The following is a 23405-nucleotide window of genomic DNA, read 5'->3' as shown; positions in this document are numbered from 1 at the left end:
CAATGGAGAAGAAAAACTGAGGTCAATGAAGCCTGCTCTCAGATTTGCCCATCATTACTTTTGCTAGCATCCTTCCCCTCAGGTCCACCACTGATGGAGTAGCGTTAGAAGAAGAAAGGTAGGGTATCTAGCCACAACCAGTGACAAGCCTTCAATGCACGGTATGTTGTACCGGTCGGTACCGGTCGACACCGGACGTACCGTACCCGTACCGATGGGTACCGGTATCGGTACGCCAATGTCGGTATGCCTGGCGTACCATATACCGTACCGCACCGACACTCGGTACGCCTATACTAGTGCGGCACCGGTACGGGGTTTGGTACCGGTACGGCGAACCTTGCTTCAATATGTACTGTTCTAACGTTCTCTTTGAAATTGGTGGCTTCAATGGTGAGGAAGGGCCTCCCCAACAGGTCTGGCTGGTGGTAAACCTGGGTCAGGGGGATATGGGATGAGAGTAGAAAGTGGTGGTAAGGTTGGTTAGGTTATAGTCCATCAAGTTTTATCACTTGTCCCCTCCATCTTTGATTAAATATGTCTCAAGGATTTCGATCTGGATGGACTTGATGGTTGAACTTTCCAGGTTAGCATTTTAAAAGCAGTTCAAGTTGTTTTATTAGAAACAGGTTTTCACCCAAACAGATCCACTATGACTAGCGGGTTGAGCGATTCAATTGGGCAAGTTAACCAGGTTTTTCAAAAACTGTGTAAAATAGGACTGGGACATTAATGTCGTTTTCGGTTCCTTTGGTCATAAGTCTGGTTTAGGGCTGTGATTTGTTCAATTAAATTAGCTGACTGGACTTCGTCTACATCTTTCAATGTCTATGAAAAGAGGAGTCTGTACAAAGTAAGGTCATTTCTAAAAATTGGAAGAAGTTTTGATTCTTGTTCCTCTATTTTCTTTACTTTTTGCCAATGTTCTTTGTGGTGGAGTTGATCTACTACCTCTTGGATGTAGTTATATTCCTTCTAGATCACCAAGATGTCGAGGAAATCAGCTCTGGATTCTCTTTGATAGATACAGTTGAATATATTGCTGCATCAATTTTTATTTGATTTACTAAAGTCTGTATCATTAATGGTTGTAGTTTCTATTATTTTACTTTACATTCTGTTGTTAGTTGACTGCATTCTGTTATCCTGTTATGCTTGGGGGAACTTCTAATCTTGTTGATGTAAATTTTATCTTTGTCATTATCATATTTCTGACTCCCTTTTTTGGTTCTTTCTAGCCATGTTACAATGAGTATTGGTCTGCTGTCATATACATTTTTAAGAAGAACAATGAAGGATGACATAATTGTCCCAATGGTAACATGTTTAACATGATTCCATTCACCCATGTTTTATTCTACACGTATCTTGCCCCAAATATCAAACCTATTTTGGTCTGTTATTGCAGCTTGATTTTCAAATTATTAAAGACCAAATAGTACCGGTTATATACAGTTCACTAGATGATTGGGAAAATAGCTTGAAAATAATTCTTGATTGGTCTCCCTTTTCTTCAAAGGAGGAACTTCTGCTACAGGTTTTATATTCCTTTTTCCTATTTTAGCTTTACTTCCGTTGAATTGTATTAATTATATGCATCAGTATAAAGTTGTTATGTCATGCTTGTTTTCTTTGTTCCTATCGGATTTATTTCTTGCATATTTTATTTCTTTATTTCTTCCATCTTATCATGCCTTTTTTCTAAATATCTGTTTGTCCAATTGGTTGATGATGTTGCTGCCTTTGGTTTGTCTCATTAATTTTGATATCAATGTATCTAAACACTATAATAATCTAAAGATGGACATGTCCGAGTTTTTTTTTAGAAGATTCTGTAATAGGCTTTATTTGGAAGTAACTAACAGAGTTACCTTCTTATCATATATTATGTATATTTTATATTTATGATCCCATCAGAGTTATTCTTGCATATTCTTAGCAGGGGAATCCAATCAAATCCTTTATGGGAGATTATCCAATATCACCCAGTAAAAAAGGCCATTTTATTAGTTAAAGTTTTAGCTCACTTTAGAATACTATTTTCCTCACTTAACCAATCTTCAAAGGTTTTCTTGAAATAGTCCTAAAGGTCTAATCGACTCCGCCTAATCTCCTTAAATTGTATTTTTTTCTTAAATTTAACTCAAAATTTAAACTTAACTATTGTTTTTACAATGATATTATTTTTATTAAGGTAATATATATTTGTATAAAATTGCTGGTATACACCCTTTATGTCATATCATCTTATAAAATAACTATGATATCTTGGGAAAAATAAGTAACATAATGGAAAAGACATGCACTTTGTAATGGAACAAATGGAATAAATTCTGTTAGTATGTATATGTATCCTTATTCCACCTTCCCTCCATGCATTGGTAATTCCTACGCCATCAAGCATAATGCTTACGTAGATATCAACATCATGTTTGAGGTACTTATTGTCAATTTTGAAGGAATTGAGTTATTTTGCTTATTTATCTTCATAGACTTTGTAGACATTCTCTATATACAACCTGAGCTCATGGTTTAATCGTTAATGGAAGTTGCAGTCTTGCAGATGTATTGGTATGCGACCAAACTTGATTATTCTGGTAGGTTTTATTGTTCATGACCTTTTGAAATAAAATTAGCTTGGTGCTAGATTCTGAACTTGTTGCACTTAGGTTGTGCTCGAGGAAAGTACAACAAACTAGAAAGTAGAAATTGTAGGGAGCATAGACTTGGTCATGATTCAAACTCTCTGTTTTAAGTTATGTAATGTGGTAAAATGGGGTTGCCATATGCCAACCAAGAGGGAGCTTACGAGATGGTAAAAGAATGATGAAAATAAGAGTATGAGATGATGTCTAGTAATTACCTTAAAGTTACTGATTAGATGCTAGATCAATTTATTAAAAAGTGAATGGGGTTGTGGAATAATATTAGTAATTTGATGGATGCAGGCATGAAGGTTGGTTATGTTTTTAGACAATGGGTCAATGTTGCATGGTGATGGAAACGAGAGTTGGAATAAGGTACATATCCAAGTATGTGACTTGGCAAGAGCAAAAATGGGTGTATTGCACACGGATAAAATTACCTTACGTGAATTACACGGTTATTTAATAGTTCAATTTTTGTACGACGAACACATCTTATATATAATTAAGAAGAGCTTCTTTTGACTTAATCACAACCTATCAGTAAATGTGTAACTTGTATTTTCACAATTATGTTCCTTTTTGATTATATATTATCCTAGAATACATTCAGGAGATGGCCCTATATAGGAATACCTTGCGCACGAGGGCTATAAAGCCAACCCCATATAGTTTGAATAAGTTTGGTCAAGGTTTTAAAATATTGGCAAGACGGAAAGGTGTGTTCCCATGTCCTGAGTGTTGGGACGAGATGAGTTGGAAAATAGATCGGGATGGGATGGGACCATCCATCATCTTGATTGTTGGTACTCGGTTCATCCCGTTCCATGCGAAAAACTGATGGCCATGTCCCATGGCATTTTAAAACCTTGGTTGGATGGTTATGATTATGGCTTTTAGTGATTGCAAGGAAGGATTTGAAAGTTGAGGTATGGATCTGTGTTTGTCATTGACCGGTATATTGAGTATCTTGAAATAGGGTACTATGGGGGGGCAATATGGTAATATCTTGATAAAAGGTGGGTATGAAGGCAACACGCTATAGTATAAATTGAGCAATGAAAAATGTATCAAGAATATTTGGGTTGATGCACCTTGATATAACAAGATATTGGTCGGCACACCTCCTATATGGTGTAATATAGGCACTAGTGGAGCCAAGAGGGGCAACCCCTCCTCCCTACTCCCAAGCCCTGCCCTTCTGTGCCTCAGAATTTTGCTCTGGACACTATGGTTCTGATATGAGACTTAAAACCTTGACTACATAAATACTACTTCCACACTTCGAAACTATGTCAAATTAGCATATATCTAATTTATAACAAAATTTTTGCTAGTTGGTTGCCAACAATTTTGTGGACTATACACACATTGACTGGTTAGTTGATACAATTGCCCCATGAAGAGTAAAATCTTAGCTCGACTACTGAATATATGGCAATTTCGGCACCAATTTGCTAAAGCCATGGCATACCGTAGTCCCATTTATTGATTTCTGGCATGTATTATTTGTATCAGCTGGTGTGCAGTTTTTCAATTGTTAGTCGAGAGTATGCAGAAGATGGAATGCTAGTACTTGGTGATGGGTTCATAGACCTCAAAAGTACCCATAAATATTAATCATGAACTTTGAGATTGTTTAATTGCTATATCTAATTGGAACTTAGGACATTTTAGCATCAAGATTCAAGAATGATAACATGATGAGGTGCATGTTTTCTTCTAATTGCTCTGAGAAAATAAGTGTTTGTGTTTTATGCATACAATACCATGGATACAATCTATAGTCCATCACACTTCCTCATTGAAACCTCAAGGGAAAATAGGATATATACATTCCATAAGCATTGCAAAGCCTCCCTCCTTAACCATGTTCCGTAAGCAACAAAAATTCACCTCTAATTATTGGGGACTTTGTGTGAGAGCCTTGATGTAGTTGCCATTAAAAGAATCTGATTCTAGACCAATTTAAAATATCTGTAATACAAGAATTTGATATATACTGTGTCTTAACATGTAGGCTACCAGGATAATATGTCTACGCAGATTTTACGGGACAAATGCAACAGTTCCAAATGACATTGAAATGACTTAAACATGGATGACACTTGTTAAACAACTTATCGGTCCATTGATCACTATATTTCCAATAATAAAAGAGGTTAGCACGCTAGATCAGGGATGTCCCAAATAGAATGGCATACTATGTGATTGCTGCTTAGAGCCTGAGAGTTTAAGGAAACGTAAGGCTAGTGGTATGCCTCATGCTGAGCATGTAGGCTTTGGGGCATGAAAGACAAGGGTGCTCATGTGATTGGCTTATCAATCCGAGTGTCAGAAATTGGGAAAAAAAGTGTGTAAGGTATAGCGCACTAGTCATACCCACACAGATATTGGGAAATTTTAAAGAGGAGACAACTTTATAGTTTTGGTGTGTGCCAGAAAAGTTCTAAACAGGCCTTGTTTAAGTTGGCGAAAGAGGAGCGTCAGTATATTGTTAAGGGTTTCTATAAAGAGGAGAAAGCTTGAAAATTCAAATCCTGGTTGTATATGAGGTCTAAATAGGCAAAAATTTTCCAATTGTGACTAATAGCTAAATCAATGTGACAATTATATCGGGCATAGGTACTCTATTTTGTGTTGTTAATTGGATTGCTTTTTCTTGCTACCAGTTTAAGAACACTGATCAAAGCCTTAATCTTGTCCACTAATATGGCATCTACTGTAAGTCTTTAGTTTGCATCAAATGTTCATTGTCTTGTGAGGGCTGTATCATTTCTCATTGTAGCTGCATTCTCTCTATATGCTTGCATTAAAGGAATCACATGCTTGGATCATAACTGCTTTTGGCTATTCACTCCATTGTTCATCCAAGTTTCTAACAAATAACTATTCTCTATGTGTGCTCTTTCCTATGTATGTTTTAGCCACTTGCTCCTTTTTTCTTTATTGCCAATTTTTCATGTTTTTTGTCTGTATATTCTATATTCTAAAACTTGTCCGAAGGACATAATGAATTCAGCTGTTTTGGTACATTTAAGCTTTCATACTAGTACTGCTCGGCCTAGCTTAAAACATTTGTGATTATAATTAATGTTTTCAATGAATAATCTTGAATTTCTTCTTATGTCTTCCCATCTGTTTAGGAGTTATTTCTTACTTTTCCATATTAAATTCCTGTCCTTGAATCGAACTAAGGTATAATGCTGAATTCTTTAATATGTGTTGTCTTATTCTCATTGTTATGCTTTGTCCTTGTGTATCTTAGTCTTGTACTCTTATTTACATGATTTCTTTTTTTAATAAATACGAGACGAGTTAGTCAATCATTTATGTTTTTTCCGTCATTGTATAAAATTCTAATATAAATAAAATACTTTGTCTTAATTGTATATCATAAATTTATTTTATTTATTTTTTGGATAAATCAGTTTGAGGATCTTGGGTCTCATGGAACCAAAGTTTTGATATATAATCTATGGATGAATGATGACGGCCTTTTGGAGCTGGACTTTGATGATAATGATGAGGTATTTATTATTTATTGTTTTATTTAGTGATCCATCTAATATTACATGGTACTTCAAACATTTTTTCTTAATCAGATATTTCTATTCATTGATCACGAAACCTATGTATGCATTGTAGTGATTTACTCCTTTGTTTTCCCTTTGGAAAAAGCTCCATCAACTTTATATGCTATATGTAGAGGTAGAATATCATCATCATCATCAGCATCACGATCACCATTCTCCACCACCACATCACTATTGTGTCATCATCTGCACACCATCATCAGGCACCAACACGACGACCACCACCATCATCATCACACCGTCATCACCATCACCCACCACTACCATCACACCATCAAATATTGGCATTGGCTTGCACCATAGAAATGCAGAATTTGTCTATGCAATTCCTTCTGTTTTTTGTGCAATTTGCTTTGGATTGATTTGATTTAGTACTATTTGTTCATTTTTTCCTTGGAATCATTCACAATTCCATTTTATTGACTCTCACTCTTTTCTTTGAATGAAAACATCACATTCACATGGGCTGCAAATTGAGATATTAGTGTTTTGTATTTTTTTTTTTGTCATATTTTGTTTCTTTAAAGCAGCTACTTATACTTTTGCCCTGTGAAAGCACGGCCAAGGGAAAAAGTAATTACTGGATTAAGAGTTGTCCATAATACATGCGAGCCATTCCCTCACTGTGGATTGTGAAGAGAAAATCATGCACATCCTTTGAACAATTGGGGCAAAGCAACAGAAAAAAGTGCAGATTCAGTGTGAGATAGGGGATCTTGCAATATAATGAGAACATAGGGATGCCTTAGAAGAACTCAGGAAAGAATAGAACTATTGTATTGAATAAATCATATTTGCTGTCAGTTTATGTCAATAACATGATAAATTTGGCAAACTAGTTTTGAATGGGTAGAAAATACTGTAGAAATTTGATTGTATAAATTTAATTCAAAATGGAGTTTCTTTTGGTGGAAATCAAAATGGGAGTTTAGATTAGGTGTGGTTATAGAAGATTCTTGGTTGTGGGATTTAAACAAGGGTTGCCTGCTTGATTAAATTAGCTAGAATGTCATACTATTCACAACTTACCCTTGCTTACACTTGTTACATAGACTTTTGCCCAAGAAGATAGTGATAAATGACTATGACTAGCAATAAATATTTCATAAATGACTATGTCTAGCAATAAATATTCAACCTTTGGATCTAGTTCTTCAGGAGTTCAAGTAATTTTCTTTGTCAGAATTCGTAAAAGTTGAAGCATGATACAGATCAGATCAGCCTATGCTACTTTAAGATGCTGAATTGGACATCCTATTCATGTGACCTTATGCTTTTTAGGTTTAACTACTGTATGTTATGCCTTGTGCGAATCAAAGCTAGCATGGTATGGCATATAAGTAGGGTACATGTTGTGCTAACAGTTGGCAGTTATACACAGACTGAGATGGCAAAAGACATAAGATTGCTGGAGGATATATTACTGACTCTCTGGGATGTGCATATATTCTTGTAATAATTGCACCTAGGCTATGCTTAATCACTTCCTATTGGGAACGAACATGTTTTGAACAAATTAACATGATTTTTTTTGACCAATCCATATCAACAATCATTCTACGTTTCTACCCAAGGTCCGCAATCTCGGGTACTCTATCGGTACCTTTAATCGGTTCGGTATGATACGATACGGTACACTTCTGTGCTGAAATAGCTCTCCCAACCATTTTTTTATTTTAATTTTCATCTTGGTACGCCTCAGTACGGATCGGTACGCACCTTGGTACGTTTTGGTACAGGTCGGTACATCTTGGTACGGGCAGTATATTCGGTACACCTTAGTATGGAGTAGTATGCCTCGGTATGGATGTACGGGGCTTGTACCGACTTGAAGGTGTGTTTTGTACCGGTTTTTCTGCCAATGTAGTATGATACACGCTGTATAAGGCAGTACGAGGCGGTACAACAGACCATATTTCTAACCATTTCCCAAGATGAGTGATCATTGCTCATAACCAGTCCCAAGGGTCGTGAAACTGCATATTTTTAGAAGTCTAACATACAAATGATCATGAATTTGCATGATATAATAACATTCTAATGGGACTAGCAGTTGTAAAGGGAAAATAATTCAATAAAAAGATTGTGAAAATTTGGGAGAGAAAAATAAGAATATAAACTGAGCCAAATGATTTGGTAATGCTCAAATTGATGGTTTGGAAGTACAAGATGCTGATCCATTTGGATATACTATGTGCTTTTTTTTTCTGATAATTGGATATAATATTTAATAAGTCCTTCAGTAATCTATTTTGCAAAAGAATAATTATTTCATTTTGTTGCTTTCTGTATTGAGGAAATTATAAGTCTAAACATACAGCTGAAACAGATTCCTCCTGGAGTGTTTACCATTTCCCTAGTTATGTTTTTGCTAAGTTAGATAAATTTTTTTTGCAGTACGTGATGGATCAGTGATAATTTCACATTTTAGTTGTCTATGTAGGGTATCTTCATAATGTAGGATGTGTATGGATTCTTGATGTCAAACATGTCTTCATATAAACTAGTTTTTCTGTTTTCTATGTTGAGGAAATTATAAATATAAACAAACAGCTTAAGCATACTACTTCTGGATTGCTTACCATTTCCCTAGTTATGTTTCTGGCTTTCTGCTATGTTAGATAAAGATAAGATTTTTTGCAGTAGGTGATGGACCCATGGTCATTTCACATTTTAGCTATCTAAATCGTGCATCTTCATAATGTAGGATGTGTATAGATTTTCAAATTGTGTCTTGATATATACCAGTTGTACCGACAAAAGAAAATTCAAAAGATTAACTGCCATGCATAATTATATGCTTATGCATATTGAAAGTATATTGGCACTAAATGTTATAGGAGGCAGTGTAGCATATAATGCCCCATATTTCTCTGTTTCCATTATTAATTGCAGGATATATTACTGAGAGATCAAGCCACCAGTGGAGGCTTTTCAAATTTTCATAAAGAAATAGTGCAATCGCATATTTCTTATACCCTCAGATATTCTTTGCGGGTGGTTTGATTTCTTTTTCCATGTTATCTGGCATGTCTTCCCATATATGTGGCTATATATTATTTGTGTTAGTTGCATTTTTGCAGGCATATGCTTCCATTCTCTATCTCAGAAAAATTCTCAAACTTCCAAATTGTATTGAGAGGAAAACCTGTGGAGCAATTAAACATTGCAGATGAGTTGAAATTTAAGAAACAGTGACTTACAAACCTCAAGTTGCAGTGTATTCACCAGATGTAAGTATAAGAAAGTTATGATTTATTTCTTGTTATTTCCATCTATATTCTACTTTTATTTTCATTGTTACAAAGTATTTCATTTCCAAATTTGTCTTGGAGCTTCAACATTTGGATTAAAGTAGAACTATCTTGGAAATATGGCTTTCACAGACGTTAGCATGGCATTTGCATATTTCATTCTAGGGTTGACAGTTGTGTCTCATGCCTTTTAAGTTAGGAGCTGGTGAAATTAGATATTTTATGCAGGAATATTAGCCCATACTTGCATTGAAAGATACACCATGTTGCTACAAGATAGACAAAATGCATACCAAAATAACATGAGCACATGACTTCTTAAGATTATTATAGAGTGGGAAAATACTTATGATATTGTGTCAAGCTGCTCCTTAGTTGCCAGAATCTTCAACTGCATCCGCTTTGGAATCTTCATGGAATCATAAACTCACACCTGATTCCTAAGCGCTTTCGCCACTAGAAGTGTTCTAAAACAGCAGGTTCCTCGCACTTGCACACCTGCATTTGCTCCCGCACCTGCACCTGATTCTAAGAGTCAGTCCCAAATGGAGATGATGTCTATGACCGTCCTTGGGATTTGCTATATTGACATAGAATCGGAATGTCGAGGGCAATATGTATTCCTCTTTATTTGTATCATTTGTCTGTTAATTGGATTTCTGTGCCTACTTCATTTCCTTATCCATATGTAGAGTCACAGGGCAATTATAGAATGTATTATTTCTCTGATTTGGGTCGTTATATTTTATATGATGGTGTTTACATTTAGAAGTCTCCGAACTGCGAGTAGTGCATCGCATTAAGTTCTTATTGACAGGGAATTTGTTTTAAACTTCTCTCAGGATTTTACAACGCTTGAAAGAGGGAAATTGCTTATTAGTACATTACATCCATTTAAACACAAAAGAATTTGTTTTAAAAAGTACCAATTACAAATCCTATGTAGGCTTGTTGTGGTTTTATTGTGTGTCTATGGGTGTGCAAATGGCACAGCATTAGTAATATGATTTGCATCAATCAAGGATAAAAGTGATTAGGAAGTGGGTGTGTGGAATGAAGATTTTTGAGGTCGTCTGTGCATGGAGAAGGTCTTTTTTTTTTCAAGAGTCTTTAATAACATTAGACGAGTTGGTAACAACGATTATGGTGAACGATTCATGAAATTGTGTAGAAAACTTCATCATTTATGTTTGTTCTTAAGCCATGCCTTTCTTTTGCATGTCTTTTTACATATGAAAGTTCCAGCTTCTCCCACCCTACCCTCTGTCTCTCATCTCTACCTTGTCAACCTCTTTGCTTGACTTATATTATCATAGATACATGTGTATTATCTTTATATTATTTTTGAATGCTAAGACATTAATATTGTTGGCAACGTAGGTGGTGGTGCGAACTACCATTGGCTTTGCGAAGGAGGCACCAGTTCTAGGCATTTTTGGCTTAAATGTCCTATCATAAAAACCGTCTTATCATGGTATAGTTGTATAACATGTTGCTAGGAATTTTATGTATTATTCATGTTCTTTTTTTGCTTTTGTTGTTTTCTTGTATTTTCAATTAAATATAAATGTTTGTATGCACATTTAATTTATTGGAAGTCCTTTAGAATTTTGGAGATCTAACTTGCTAGTTCTTGTTGAAACGAAGTCATGGTTTCATACAATATATTATCAGGGTTTAGGGTAAATATATATTAACAAGACTCCCATAATTTGAATATTTTACAATTCTAGTACACATGGGTACCTTGCACAAACTTTATATGACAATCCATTTATAGACATGAAAGGTAGCTCTAAATAGGAATTCTTGCTGAATAAGGTGCCATAAAGTCGACCAAAAATAGCCAAAAGAATGCTGGATATGGTCTGCTGTACCGGTCCGGCCCGGCCGGTACCAGATCAGTGTGGAATACGGGACCGGTATGGACTGGTACGTACCGGTCCGGGCTGCCACTGGTACGCCGACTGGTACCGGTATGGCGGACCTTGATGCTGGGTGGTTATGGGTATGGTTAAAATCCGGTTATAAATAATGTTAATTGTTAACCATACAATGTTAACTAGACAGGCACATGGCAGGACATGGGTGTCAAGTGTCCAAGTCCTTGAAGTATCGAGCACGACAATCTTAAGAAGCTCGCAAACAGGGATATGGCCATATATGTGTGTGTGTACATGCACACTTGCATATTTTGCCATGTATACTCTAAAATAGTAAATGCACTTGAAAATGTGAAAAGTTGGTTTTTGAATAAATAGAAGGGCGAATTTGATATTTTGCCCTCAAAATATCTTCTCCATTCAGCTTTATTGTTCGACCGGAAACAACAAAAATGGGGACGAGTGTGTGAGAGAGAGAGAGAGAGAGGAGAGAGAGAGAGAGAGATTGAAGAAGGTAGGAGGAAGACTTGAAGAGGGTGGTGGAACCAAGAGAAAGGTATGCGAAGCTCAACTGGTTGCTCTATTTGCTCTTTATTTTCTTTTACGTTTCTTTCTCTTCATTGGCAAGAGTCTAAGATGTGCAACACATGAGTAGAGAATGCATATTTTTCTTTCCGTTTCTTTTCCTTTCTTATTGTTTTTTCGCCCTCTAAGGCAAGACATAAGTGAGGATTCATTTCCCTATTTTCCTTTTTTTGACTTTCCTTGATTGGCACGAGTTAAACTGTCGCTCCCCCAACTCCAGATTCACGATACGAGAGTGTGAATACCCGCCGCACACTCACTGGGGTTGAGCCTATAAGGTAATCCACCTATTAGTGAATCAATTTAACTTGGAATCACATAATTCAACTGCAGGTAGTGGTAATATCAAAACAACTAGGCTATTAAACTGGAATATCACACAATCATATCCACTACCCTAAGTTATAAACAGAGATCTGTTTTCAATTTTACAGCTCAAACTTTTAGTATTGAAGTATTTATACATAATTCTAAGCCACATTTTAATATACATCACTTGTCAAAATCAAGCCTACTAATTAGTAGCAAGATGGCCTTGTGTCTAATTACACTTCCCCAAAATGCCAATGCCTTCCCAATTTCTCGGTCTCTGGGTCAAAAACATAAGTGAAGATTATGAGCTTCATGGCCCAGCAAGTAACAAATCTACTTATAGAATTGCATCAAGAAAAATTAAAATTTGATCAAGTAAAATTAACATGATTCGGTTCAATTAAAACATATAAATCATAGTACATTTGGACATGTAACTTCATGATAATTTATTTCAATAATATTCTCATATTAAAGTGATACAATTTCATCCTTCATTTTTGATGTACACATAATGAATCGATACTTGGAATCAGAATAAGATAGATTGTTGAAGTCTAATGATTATATCAGGCTTACAGTCATATACTTGTACACATACCTGTACACATAACCTGAATATCCAGTTCATTTTACTCTACAGCGTGAGCTACGACCAAATTATATCACCACGATTTTACTCGTGGACCTGCATTTTTAACCTTACGGCTCAGGCATCACGACGATTTTACTCGTGGACCCGCATTTTTACGCATAATCATGTCCGGTCTCATCTCATAGTCGGGTTGTGAGTTAGGTGATACGTATACATACATATATAAGCCAAGTTTTCTTTTCTTTTACCATGCCACTTCAAATTTTTACACTTAAACATGCAACAACTTAGTTTTACATGCTTGATCTATAATAATGATTCAATCATATAGTTGATTTGCAGATGTGCAAATGATAAATCAATTTCCACATAATTACAAAATTTCAGATGCAATTTATTCTGGAATCATGATATCAATTTGCATAGGTAATCTTAATCTGTTATTATAAAGTGTGGGTGTTACTTATCCCACAGATGTCAACTAGATCACTTTGGTAGGACTTCTCTGGACCTAATTATCCCCAAATCATACATATATCAAATTAGAGCTACACAAATATTTCAAAATCATTCTAAAATTGACCAAATTCCAAAAAAAATTTCTTCTAAAATTTCCAAACATCCCAAAATTCCAGTTTCTGCACTAATTATTATCGAAACAAGGAAATGAACCACTAACCTTGCGTTGCCACTAACCTTGCGTCGTTTTCTGTTGCAGAACAGGAGGTGATAGGTGATACAACAAAAGCCTAGCTCAGGGAGAAAAAGAGAGAAGGAGAAAGAAGATGAGATGAAGAGCATGAGAGAGAACGTTGGGGGTGAGAGAGAGAACATTGGGGTTGAGAGAGAAAACATTGAGAGAGCGAGCTTTGGGGGTGTGAAAGAGAGCATTGAGAGAGAGCGAGAGAGAGCACGCGTGAGAAGAGAGGAGAGCGGCATCAGGAAGAGAAGGTCATCATTGTCATCGAATCAGATGGGAGAGCTTGGCATCATCGTCGAAAGATGAGAGGATCAGTAGAGAGAAAGGCTTGGAGGGTTAGGATTTAGAATTGATGGAAAGGAGGGAGACAATTTATAAGAGGTTGGTCAGTTTAGCATGGTGAACTAGGCCAATGTTACTTGAAATCGGGTGGAATTGGTCAGTCTGGCCCAGTTCTCCTATACCATTTCAAAATACCGGAACCATCTTGAACCAGGTGATTTGGGAAGGTTAGGCTTATGTTGGCTAGAAGTGCATGTCATATAGACGATGGAACCACCATGAAATCATCTTTGGATGACCGAGAAAAGGGTAGTTATAGTATTATATAGATATGGCTAGAAAAGTGGTTGTCATGATAGGTTTGATTAGAGGCCAATTGCATTCTATAGCACTTATGCAGCTGATGAACGAAAGTTGATTAAGTGCAATACCGGTGTAAGACATGCCTATACTTGCAATAACAGTGAGGCATTTATTCTGCCTATTGAGTTAATTGTGCAAGTTGACTCTCAACAAGGTAGACCATTGGGAAAGTCAGTTCATGGGTAAAAGATGCCAATAGCCAGTTGACTAGTTGAAACTTGAAAACAATCTTAGAAATCACAATAGAGGTGTTAGCACTTAGCAGATGGATAGGGCAATGAAATTGGTTTATGCAGGGTGGTCGTGGTTGATCTCCAATTTGACTATATATTATGACAGCTAAGAAATATCAGCATATGATACCTTGAGGAAGATGAGTGAATGATAGCACTATTGCTGTTGAGAAGTATGCGTGAGCATGTGTGATGTGTTTAGCTAAAAATATGTCATCTGGTGTGGACATGGAGAGGATTGGTGGTGCACTCGTGGAAGAAAGAATGTTAGTTTTTAATCAATAAGGATGACAGATAACATTTTTGCAAGGGAGTGAAATATGCATGTTGCTAAGAAAATTCAATGATTCTGCAATGAATGATTAAAATGAGAAACGCATATAGTCTAATAACTGATCCTTTGAGTGGAAGAATACTGATATATGATTGACATATGCCTTAGTAGCAAGTATATTCTATCAAGGGTGCTGCATCTGCTGCAAGTTCTCTTGGAAACTTGCTCCCTATTCTAAATATTTATGAGAGATCTGATACTCCGCACCTTCATCTCCCCTACATGCTCCTACTTCAGGCAAGTAAGACCCATTCTGCATTTAAGACTGAATCAGAAGCTTGACAAATGATTGAACGATAAACTATATGAGTTGTAAAGCCATAGTGTGTAATGGTCCACTGGAAAAGTGACCACTAGTCATGACTTGTGATGTGAAACAATAAATCACAAGTTTATCAATGTGATGAACCAGAAAGTCAAAACCAACCAATAGCTAGTTGTGATGGCCAAATCAAAGAGATTAGCACGAGAGCATGGTGGACACCAAACTCCATATATTATCTATACAGGTCTAGAGAGATAATAGGACATCAATTAGTTTAATTTTTTTTTTTTTACAATGGAACACTTCGAAAAGCTTCTATCAGTTTTACAAATTATAAGCAATTGGTCCAATTGACTGTTCATTACATACATAAATCTATTCATACACAGATCTTTATTATACAGATGTGTCCTGTATCTGATTTATTGGTCTTGCGTTAGATTCTTCTATATTGAAGCACTTGTTGTTGCCACATCCACAACAAATGAGCTTTCCCATTGTTTTGCCTCCATCAGGTTTTTATGTAGCTTAGATACTTTATTAACTAGGTCAACTAAGATCCAAGTGCCATGTGTGACACATAGTAATTCTATGTAATGGCGGACATTATAAGAAAATATGCAATCTTGTCCCTTATACTCTTTCTTAGCTGGTTACTTATGCATGATTTACATTTCAAATCAAGTTAATGAAATCTGAGAGTTTTAGCATATGATAACCAAGTTGTATCTCTTTTCTTTAATAATATCTGCAGCCATTCTGGAAGGTGGTTCAGGAAGGTTCTAGTCGAGGAAGAAGTGTTGTTGGTATGCATTTAATAAAAGTATTTCCTTTTCAAGGATTTTATATGATCTATTTAAAATCTGTCGCATGTTGATCAACATGCAGGAGTTCTTGAGGCAAATTTTATCGAGCCTGCTCATGACAAACAAGACTTTGAAAGGACACCATTATTTATTAGATTGGAAACAAAGCTTAGGCAAATAGTCCTTGATTACTGGTAATATTTTTCGAATATGTTAATATTATTTGGGGCACATGTTCTTGTATATTTGATAGCCATTTTTTTACACATCAAAGATGATACAAGGAAGAAAGAGTTTTATGTGCCATGGTTTAAATTCTTTAGTTTTAATTCTTTCATTTCTGTTATCTGCTGTATGTTTACCTTGTTGAAGCCCTTTTGATGCATGTTCTTTTGGGTGCACATGGTTTTGGGTCAACGTAAGAACCAAACTGAATCGACATTGCTGGGTGATTTGGGTCGGTTTGGTTTGCGTTCTAAAAGAGGATTGGGCTGGTTCCGCTTCCAAGATTTCAAAACCTGATTAGATCAGTTCGTATCTGGATTAGGTGGTCGGTAACCCAATCCCGTCCAAACTGATCCAAACATGTATTATATGTATCATATATAGAAAATATATGCTAATATATATTGTATACAACTACAGTATTATGTTTAACTCAACATTTGCTCATGCTTGTACTAAACATTTGAATGATGGTCAATCACTCTTTTTTCTCCTTTGCTAAATAACTTTGTAGGTTCTCTCATCTTTTTGGTATTTGTAAGACAAGTTTGCAGTTATCTTGATGGATATGGAATTTATTTGCTTTTTTTTTTTCCTTTTTTTTAAAGGATAACCTGAGAATCAACCCAAAGAAACCTGATTTTGATCGGATTCGGTTGGGTTGGTTCCAACTTCCAACATTCATTAGTTTGGTTCTGGTTCCAAAGATCGAGAATGGATATTGGGTCGGTTTCTTAGTTTAGCCTCTAATTCAAACCAATTGATGCTGGGAGAAGGATGAAGAGTAATTTGATTGCTGGGATTAGACTTCAAAGATTACCACACAAATTGAAGCAAACTGGATTAAAGAACCTATCATTTGGTGAAGGGGGTCAAGGTACGCGGGTACCGACTGTACCGATGTACCGGTGGGCATCGGTATCGGTACGGTACCGAACCAAACCGAGCCGAACTAGTACTGTACCGATGGGGCTAAAAGCCAAAAAAATTTGGAGTTGGTACGGACTGGTCGGTTCGGTTCGGTACCGGATCGGTACGCGTCGGTACGCATCGGTATCGGATCGGTACAGGCCGGTATGCATTGGTATCGGTCGGTACGATTCGGTACCGAAATATGTAGCTGCACCGTACCGGTAGGATCCGGTACCGATATGTACCGGCCGGTACCGATCCGTACTGACCAGTACGGCAGACCAGGTTTTCTCTAAAAAATTTTATTAATATGTGAAAAGGCCACCTTCATACAATATATTACAGCATATATAGGATTTGATCCTTAACCCTAATCCATGCATTAAATTCAGTACGAAATTATACTCGAAATAGGACTTAATAATAAGAAAACGTGCTAGAATTATTCAATTACAAATGTAGAAACATGTCTTCACCTATGAATCCATTGGCTCCTGCCAAGCTTGGCATGGTCAAGCTGGTCATATTGCCTACTAGCTGCACCTTGAGTTGTATAACCAACCCTACCCATATGCACCACTATATGTTCAAATTTTTTTGAACATTCTTTTTATATCCTAAGTTCACTTGCTAGGTTTTGCTACAATACTATTTTAGGGATAATTTAAATGTATTAACTCATAAAATTGCTTTATTATAAGCAAGGTCTGACGAACTAGTACCGGTTCTTCGGCGGCACGAGTTAGTACGGGCCGTGGCGGGCCTGTACCGACTGAGGGCACGATACCATGCGAGAGAGAAAAAGAGAGAGAGAGAGAAGGGGGAGAGAGGGAGGGAGGCCGGCGGAGGCTGCTGCCTACGCCGGCGTCCCTCCCTCCCCCGCTCGTTCTCTCTTTCCTTCTTCTCCTCCAGCCGTGGCCTCGCTTGCCGCAGCCTCCGTCAGCCCTCCGCTGACGTCCCGACCTCTCCTTTTCCCTCCCTTCCCTGCTCGCTCTCTCTTTCATTCTCTTTCTCCGGCTCTGGCAACGGGTCTCGTTTCTATTGCTGGAACCGTACCGGTGAGCCACCGGTATAACTCAGAATGGCCGGAACCACCCAGTTCGGGACGGTTCCGCTGATCTTGATTATAAGTGTTCGGGAGTAGTTCTCAAATAAATAATTTTACAGATTACTAGTGGCAGTCAATGGATGGAAATATATACCTTGATTATAAGTGTTCGGGAGTAGTTCTCAAATAGATAATTTTACAGATTAGTGGTGGCAGTTAATGGATGGAAATATATACTTGATTCTATTCTATACATGGTGCTGAGCTTGAGAATGGCCATCCTACAGTAATGAAATATCATCTATGCAGAGCAAGATGGTAACAATGGAATGCTCAATTTTCCAATGTGTGATCATGCTTTAAGGAAGATGATGATAAGCATTTATATCTTATTTTGCTTTTGAATCGCAAAAAGTACCATGTTGTGGACACAATGATGACCGAACCTGCTTATGTGAAGTGAGTTTAAGCAAGACAAGGTAGTCAGAATAATTAAACGGAAATAAATGCCTCTTATCCTTAGGCGTTTGAACAGTGTTATGTGTTCAATTGACTCATGATATTTACCATGGTCTGCCATACCGATCGGTACGGGTTGGTACCGGCCGGTACATACCGGTACCGGATCCTACCGGTACGGTACAGCTACATATTTCAGTATCGAACCGTACCGACCGATACCGATACGTACCGGCCTGTACCGACTGGTACCGATGCGTACCGGCCCGTACCGATGCGTACCGGCCCGTACCGATCCGGTACCGGCCCGTAGCGATCCGGTACCGGACCAAAACGACCAGTCCGTACCGGCTCCAAATTTTTTTTGGCTTTTAGCCCCATCGGTACAGTACCGGTTCAGCTAGGTTTGGTTCGGTACCGTACCGGTACCGATGCCCACCGGTACGTCGATACAGTCGGTACCGCGTACCTTGATATTTACATAGCTATGCCAATGCTTATATGTTTTGAAACTTTCTCCACAGAGATGTGGTGAAAGTTTCTAGGAATGAGATTGGTGGAACTGTTGTCTGTCTGTTTGTGTGCCCGTGTGGATGCACATGTTCACACACATATATGGCATGCATGCATGTAAATATGCTTGCATAGTTGCATGCATGTGCACATATTTGTGTAGTATGTATTATGTACATAATTGACTGTACATAAGAACTACCTGTATCCATGAACAGATAATGTGAATCTATTTATTCATGCCCCAATATAAATTGAATTTTCTAATTATTATCTGTAATCATTTCCAAATCCTGATGGGGTATATCATATGTACATGTATTTGGTTAAAGTTGGATCCTGGATGTTGATTTTGATTAATTATGTGTCTCTCTTTGCTACCCCAGTTTTATCTACTCACTGGTTTGACAAGAATTAAGGGATGTATTAGTAATTGGTCAGGTTGACATGGTTATGCTATGCAGGGGAAATATTCATATCCTGTTGCTTTTCTTTAGTTTTCCACCTTTAGTGTCTAGCATAATAGGGAAGTAAGATGTAAGTTGCAAGTTGATGTGGTAAATTCTGCACTCAAAACTCACTTATATGTAGAAAATAGCAGTTAATTTGTATATTTTTATATTATACACGCGCACACACACACATAGTCGTCGTGACAAGCACCACGACCATTAACATTACACCTTTGTTTTATAGGTTTTCTTTTGAAGTATCATACCTGACTATCTCATCTCAATAACTTTAGAAATGGGATACTGAATGTTCCTTTTATTTTTACCATCCCTTGCAATTAGTATGCTTGAATTTATGATAACACATGTCTAAAGTTGTCTAACAATGGTTACGCTTTATGATTTCTGATTACAACATGTCTAATTGATCTATAGTTTTATATATCTTGATGTTCTTGGTTTATGCAGGAAAAATAATTGTCATCTGATTGGGTATCAGTCTCCAAATACTGACATACGTGCTAAACAGAAAGGATCTGACAAACATTCTCAGGAGGCTGCACAAAATATGCAGCAGAAAACAACTGCTGGTAAACATGCAATAGGGCTCTCAGCCAATGTGCAGCAGGGGTTACAAGCCAAGGAGCCAGTTATTGGACTCCCAGCTGATTTTCAGGACCAGCTAGCTGACCCTATAATTGGACTAGCTGCTGGTAATGGCATCATGTCATCTCATCCTTTTTTCAGTTACATACAGTCTATAGACTCTATAAGGTGTTGTTCAGGAGCAGATTGTTACTCTTAACTTAACAATTGAAGTTTTGAACTATAGTTAATGATTACATAATTGCAACACAGAGATATTGAGACAGTCATAACATCTTTCAAAACTTATAAATTAATAATTGGAGTATGGAAATAAGTGCAGGTGAAATAAAGCAAGTGTCAGTTACATGATGTGAATTTACATAGATAAGAATGCCCAAGTGGATATGGTAACAAACTAAGAATAGAGAGTTCTTTATTCAGAAATGAGTATCTTAGATGAAACTTCTTTGTTTCACTAATAGGGGATATGGTTGTTTGTAATGGACTGAGAAAAAAATGGGTATAGATAAGTAACGGACTCCATAGAAATGTCTGGGATATGTATCTTTGAGAGAGACATTTCTGTAGAAATGTCTGTAAAAATGTGTAACCTTGTTTCGCCAACTTCTTTGAATTGCTTGGCAATGTCTGGGATGGTTATTTAGTACGAAGTGAAGTCATTATCTGGATTGTGAGAAAATGATGTAGATTTTTTTTTATGGAATAGTACACTGTACACACTGCTAATTATAGAAGTCTTAACAATGAAAATAATATTTACTAATCCAACCCAAACAACTGTCTTAAGGTATCTCATTTACAGAATATACAAAAACATAAAATGTAAAGGCATCCTTTTGTTTCTATATGTTTTTTGAACCTACCAATTCTTTCTTTCATGAGTTCATCCTGCTTCCACCTCCATCCCTGAAATGCCATCATGTGCTTGCACTTTGTCTACTGGTTCATGAATCTTCTAAGGAATTCACCTCTGCATGATTTTGTGGGCAGTGGTAAAATCATGAAGCTAACGTTTTCACTTACCAGGTGATTTGTGGAGCAGTATGGTTTCTTGAGGCAACTCAATGCTTGCTTGTGATGCATCAACTCTAGTTACTCAGAGTATCAATTTCAATAAGGTTTTATGTCTCTGTCCATGTGGGGCTGGTACTGGAACAGTGGTACTGGTATTGGGTTGACATGGCACTAAGTACATTTTTTTAAATTTTAATAAAAAGATTTTTAATAGTTCTGGCATGGGATGGAACATGTGTTGGCACAGCACAGGTTTCTTGCTGGCTACTGGTTCACACACCGTGTGTCAGCTGCATAAATCCTTGTTTCCAATAATATTAAAGGCTGTGAGTTATCAAGAAAATGGGGATGTATATATAGATTGAAAAGTTAAGTATGGTCTGCCCTGAGATGACCTGGATGGAAACGCTTCGATAAGAAATGAAAGAAGCTGGTTTTGCTGCAGCAATTGCTCTAGATTGGTAAGATAGTAGGATTCATATGTCCGATCCAAGACAGATCGTGAATGCCTTTTTGATAATAGCAAATAGTATTGAAGCCTTTGAACCATGAGATCATGCATGTTCTGGTGTTTCTCCAACCATTCTTGATTCTTTACTTTTTCACCTGCAAACTGCCAAGTATGAGAATCCTTGAAAATTGTTTTATGCTTTGTAAAGATAGACACCTGTAACTACCTCAGGTTAGCGAAGCTTGTGAAATTAGTACTTCTGATTGAGCAGATTTAGTAGAGAAGTACAATATCCATGTTACTTTCTCTTTATGATAAGAACTAAAATCCAAATAATTGGTCATCATTTACATCTTTTAGACAGAATAAAAGCTGGCTTCTAGTAATATAAATAACTGTTGCAAGCAAAATTTCTCTGAATATCATTGGGTAAAAGCTTATGTAGTTTTAATTGCTTTCTGCCCAAGCTTGAAGAATGACTGACATTCTAAAATTTTCCAATGACAAGGAAAGCTTAACACCAAACTGCCAGCGTCACATTTTATAAATAATGCTCATTGGGTGAAAACAATTTTCCAGACCTAGTATTTGTTTTGGACTGCTAATTTTCTGCTTGTAATTGTTTATATTTAGGTTCTTCTGCACTTCCTTCTGTTCAAGCTCATGCTCAGCATTCTATTGTGGAGCCATCTGGTTTGATTGAGGTGAATACCTTCTTTGAGTTTCCTCTTATGTCTGGTAAATAGATTTTGCATCTTAAGAAGTTATTCTGCAATTAGTGTTCATTTATGCATTTAGGTATTGTTTTTGTTAACTTCATTCTCTGTTGTTATAATAAGTTGTTTATGTTTATGTTTTCCTGTTTTCCCTCACTTCTAAATATTACAAATTTATGCGAAGTTTGTATCCTTTTTGTTGCTGAAGTTACTATTATTTTATTGTTGTAATTTGTTTTTTGGGTTATGTTTACTATTCTTTATGCAATTGTATTTTTTGGACTTGTCTTCATCATGATATGTTACTCTGATATCCTCACATCCCACCTTTATCTCATGAAATTCTTTATTGAAAAAATGCTTTCTGTTTGTGTTCTACACTAGTCCATAGTCTTTGTACAAGTTTTTCTTTGCTTTTCTTGGCACTTTATTGCATATGAATGTGTACTCATATTCTAGTAATGGAATAACAGTGTTAATATGGAAATCCCTGCAAACCACATAATCAAGATAGCTTTAAGCTGTATGCATTTCCTTGAGTTTGTATGTGGAATATAGACTATAAGTTCTGTACATTCCTTGTATGTGTTGACTTATTCTGGAGAGTGAGTTCTTTGTAAAACCATGTATATGCTCACTCCACTACTGAAGCCATGTGGTTGTATTACTAGGTTTCAGTAACCTGTGGAGGATTCTTACGGTTAAATTATTCATTCTCTTGTTTGGCTAGTGGATTTGGGTTCTTCCTCAACTGCTAATACACCATAACTTACAGGTTAGTGAATAAAATCATTCAAAACCATATGAGTTTAGTCTGGCATGGTGTAATGAGTTTTTGTCCTCCCATTTTTTTGTTGGTTGTTAAATTCTGGCCAAGATTTCCCCAGTCGCACCATTGAATAGAGTTAGAAATTAATTTCACTCATTGTTTGTCAAGGTTAAACAATGGTAGGAGTCAAGGCTGGGCTGATTTTTTCTCTCCACCCCCCCCCCCCCCCTCCTCTCTCCCTCCTCACCCATCCATTCCTGTCAACCCAGTGTGATGGGTTTTACTCTTAACTTCCTTCGGCCAATCTATATACATCTGCAGCAGTTTCGGGCTATTAGATAGAGATTCTATCATGAAAGATGACTAAAACAGTAATAATAATAA

General features: G+C 36.8%; 1 protein-coding gene across 1 annotated transcript in view; it reads left to right on the top strand.

The window, feature by feature from the left end:
• Positions 1–23405, top strand: part of LOC103722186 (protein MICRORCHIDIA 2-like) — a 41104-nt gene that overhangs the window by 12603 nt on the left and 5096 nt on the right. Inside the window, 13 exon segments of the mRNA XM_008812654.4 lie at positions 1239–1317; positions 1409–1537; positions 6077–6175; positions 9137–9238; positions 9325–9351; positions 9353–9431; positions 9434–9474; positions 10876–10944; positions 10946–10969; positions 15802–15853; positions 15936–16047; positions 19931–20175; positions 22170–22240. Of these exon segments, the coding sequence (XP_008810876.2) occupies positions 1239–1317; positions 1409–1537; positions 6077–6175; positions 9137–9238; positions 9325–9351; positions 9353–9431; positions 9434–9474; positions 10876–10944; positions 10946–10969; positions 15802–15853; positions 15936–16047; positions 19931–20175; positions 22170–22240 (1129 nt within the window).

The sequence above is a fragment of the Phoenix dactylifera genome, chromosome 2 (assembly GCF_009389715.1).
Source record: "Phoenix dactylifera cultivar Barhee BC4 chromosome 2, palm_55x_up_171113_PBpolish2nd_filt_p, whole genome shotgun sequence".
NCBI lineage: Eukaryota > Viridiplantae > Streptophyta > Magnoliopsida > Arecales > Arecaceae > Phoenix > Phoenix dactylifera.
The sequence above is the reverse complement of the archived record's forward strand: the minus strand, read 5'-3'. Positions and strand labels throughout refer to the sequence as shown.